Here is a 2,812-nt window from a genome sequence, read left to right as displayed (position 1 = left end):
TCGAGCAATCACTCACTCGACTATTAAGCCTAAGGGCTCCTCTTACTTTGAGTTTGAGCAATCACTCACCCGACTACTAATCCTAAGTGCTAACAATTATCTCGAGTTTGAGAAATCACTTACTTGACTACTAAGCCTACGGGCTAACTATTATTTCGAGTTCGAACAATCACTCACTCGATTACTAAGCCTACAGGCTACCTTACTTCGAGTTCGAGCAAAGCACGCACTCGACCAATAGAAGCCTACGGGCTACTCCTACTTCTAGTTGGAGCAATCAATCACTCGACTATTAATCCTAAGGGCTACTCTTACTTAGCAATCACTCACTTGACTACTAAGCCTAAGGGCTAACAATTATTCCGAGTTCGAGAAAAACACTCACTCGACTATTAAGCCTACGGGCTACCATACTTCGAATTCGAGCAAAGCACTCACTCGACCAATAAAAGCCTACGGACTAACTATTACTTAGAGTTAGAGCGAAGCATTAACTCGACCATATATCCTACGGGCTATACTGCTTCAAGTTTAAGCAAACACCTTATAAAGCCTATAAAGGTCCGAATTCGATCAAATTGCCTAAAGCCTCGAACTTATGAAAACTTTCATAAGGCATGAATGAAACAAGATCTTCGTCGGGAAAGGAAAAGATTTTTATATATATTCAAGAGTGTTTACAACGTCCGAACAGGACCATACACAAAAAATAGAAAAAACTCTAAGTCTCCTGGTTATCTCCGGAGGCGGTCTCTTCTCCATCGGGCTCCTCCCCGCTCTCAGACCCACTCTTGCTCCCATCATCATCATCGTCATCATCGGAAGCCAAGGATTCCGCATCGGCTTTGAGCTCTTTAGCCCTTTTTATCTGTTCGGTGAGATCGAAACCTCGAGCATGGATCTCCTCGAGGGTCTCCCTCCAAGATTGGCATTTGGCAAGTTCAGCAGCCCAATGTGCTTGAGTATTTGCGGTCTCGGCTGCCTCTCTTGCTTGTACCTGAGCGGCTTCAGCGTCGGCCCGATAGATAGCCACGAATGCATCCGCATTGGCCTTTGCTTTTTCAGCATCAGATTTGGCTTTGGCAAGTTCGGAGGCCAACCGAGCCTCGAGCTCCCTTATTTTTCGAGCTTGGACCGAGCTCTTCTCCTTCATGTCTTGAAGTTGGTTTTCGGCTGATGATAATTGGACTCGAGCAGTTTTTTTTTATGCGGCGAGACGGTCCATAACATCTTTACATCCCAAGGTCTCTGCCCTTATCATATCAATCTCCTCGCGAAGCTTCCCAATCACCTCAAGCTTCTGCTGCAGCTGTGAGATCGAAATATTAGCCACCATTCCGGAAGCGAGCCCATGGGATTTAAAGATTATCATTACTTGCTCGGTCAGGTCAGTCTGGTCTTGATAAGCCTTGGCCAACTCAGCTCGGAGGTCCTTGATTTCTTCTTCCCTTTTCCCGAAGAGGAGTCTAAGGGTGTTCCTCTCTTCCGTGACCCGTCGGAGGTCTGCTTCATACCGACGCAGCTCAGCTGGAGATCGAGAACACGATTCTCGATGAACCGTTGCGGCCTGTGAAGAAAGAAGAAAAGAAGTTAGAAAAGAAAAACAAACATGAGGTGGTACCAACTAAGTGAGTTAAGTCTTACCCGATTCAGAGCCTGCTACACTTCGTGGAAAAGACCCAAATCATCACTAGGGCCGGTAGCATCCTCGATACAGGTAAACAGATCACGAAAAGGGTCCTCTCCCTCGTGAGGACCGCCTACCTCGAGCGCCCCCAAAGATTGGGCCTCTTGAATCGCCCCTTCAGAAATGGCGGGGAGAGTAGGCGAGTCTCCGATGACTATTGCCCCAAGCGAGTCGCTTGGGGCGTTCTCCTCCGTTTGGAGAGCTTCAGGATCGGCCCTTTCGGATATACCCACCGGTTATCGACATCGGTGGGAGGCATCATCGACCTCCATTAACTCGGGGACTTTGCCCGAATCCTTCTCCGATACCACCTCAGTTCGAGTCGGAGACACACAAACCACCATCAACCCAGCTGCCTTTGAGGCATCAATGGTTTTCTTCACTCGCGCCACCAGTACGGACCCGTTATCTTCTTCTTCCTCGTCTTTATCCCTTAGACGCCGAACTGATTCTTCGGTCAAAGGGATGGTATTCTTCCTCGGCTTACGAGCCGTCCTCGTCTTTGGTTTTGGATCTTCGAAAGTAGAGCCCTTTTTCTCTTATTATCCTTCACCGGTTTTGGATCAAAGGCTGAAGCCTCTTCCTCGCCAGACAGGGGCCTCAAAACCGCATCTTTGCCCAGGCCTACACATAAGAAAATTGATTAAGTATATGGAAAATACTTCGTTCAAACTATCAAAGATACGAGAAAGAGGCTTATCCAAGATACGAGCCTTTATCGACCTTAAAATTAGAGGTAAGAACACACGCCCCGGGAACACACTCCTCAGACCATGGCTCCACCGGTGTTTTATCGGCGACAGACTGTGAAGAAGAAGCTTTTTCTTTTTGAGGAACGATTTTTGATGTTTTCATCATTTTGGTTTTGAAGATCAAGAATAGAAGGAGATAACAAAGATGTGGTGTTTTGAAGAAAGGTTTTGCAGTGAAAATCACACAAGGAAGATTTTGCAATAAAAATCACAGGCTTGCAGATAAACTCAGAAGATGCGAGAAAGAGCTTAGAAATTTGGAAACTGGAGATGTAAAAGTGATAAATGGTAAAAATAGAAGTTATTTATAGATTGAGGAATGACGGTTCAATATCAGCAGTGGCCGACCACCGTCTAACATGCATTTAATGCC

General features: G+C 46.2%; 1 protein-coding gene across 1 annotated transcript; it reads right to left on the bottom strand.

Annotated features, from left to right (window-relative positions):
* Positions 1-721: 721 nt before the first annotated feature.
* LOC138899087 (uncharacterized) lies at positions 722-1,153 on the bottom strand. The gene has a single exon (XM_070185203.1). It carries the CDS (start codon positions 1,151-1,153, stop codon positions 722-724), a length of 432 nt encoding a protein of 143 aa, XP_070041304.1.
* Between the last annotated feature and the right edge of the window lie 1,659 nt (positions 1,154-2,812).

The sequence above is a fragment of the Nicotiana tomentosiformis genome, chromosome 9, assembly GCF_000390325.3.
Source record: "Nicotiana tomentosiformis chromosome 9, ASM39032v3, whole genome shotgun sequence".
Lineage (NCBI taxonomy): Eukaryota > Viridiplantae > Streptophyta > Magnoliopsida > Solanales > Solanaceae > Nicotiana > Nicotiana tomentosiformis.
This window is presented reverse-complemented; position numbering and strand designations above follow the sequence as displayed.

Bases quoted from the DNA above. Each gene is read 5' to 3' on its own strand.
- LOC138899087 (XM_070185203.1), bottom strand. From the start codon at position 1,153: ATGAAGGAGAAGAGCTCGGTCCAAGCTCGAAAAATAAGGGAGCTCGAG.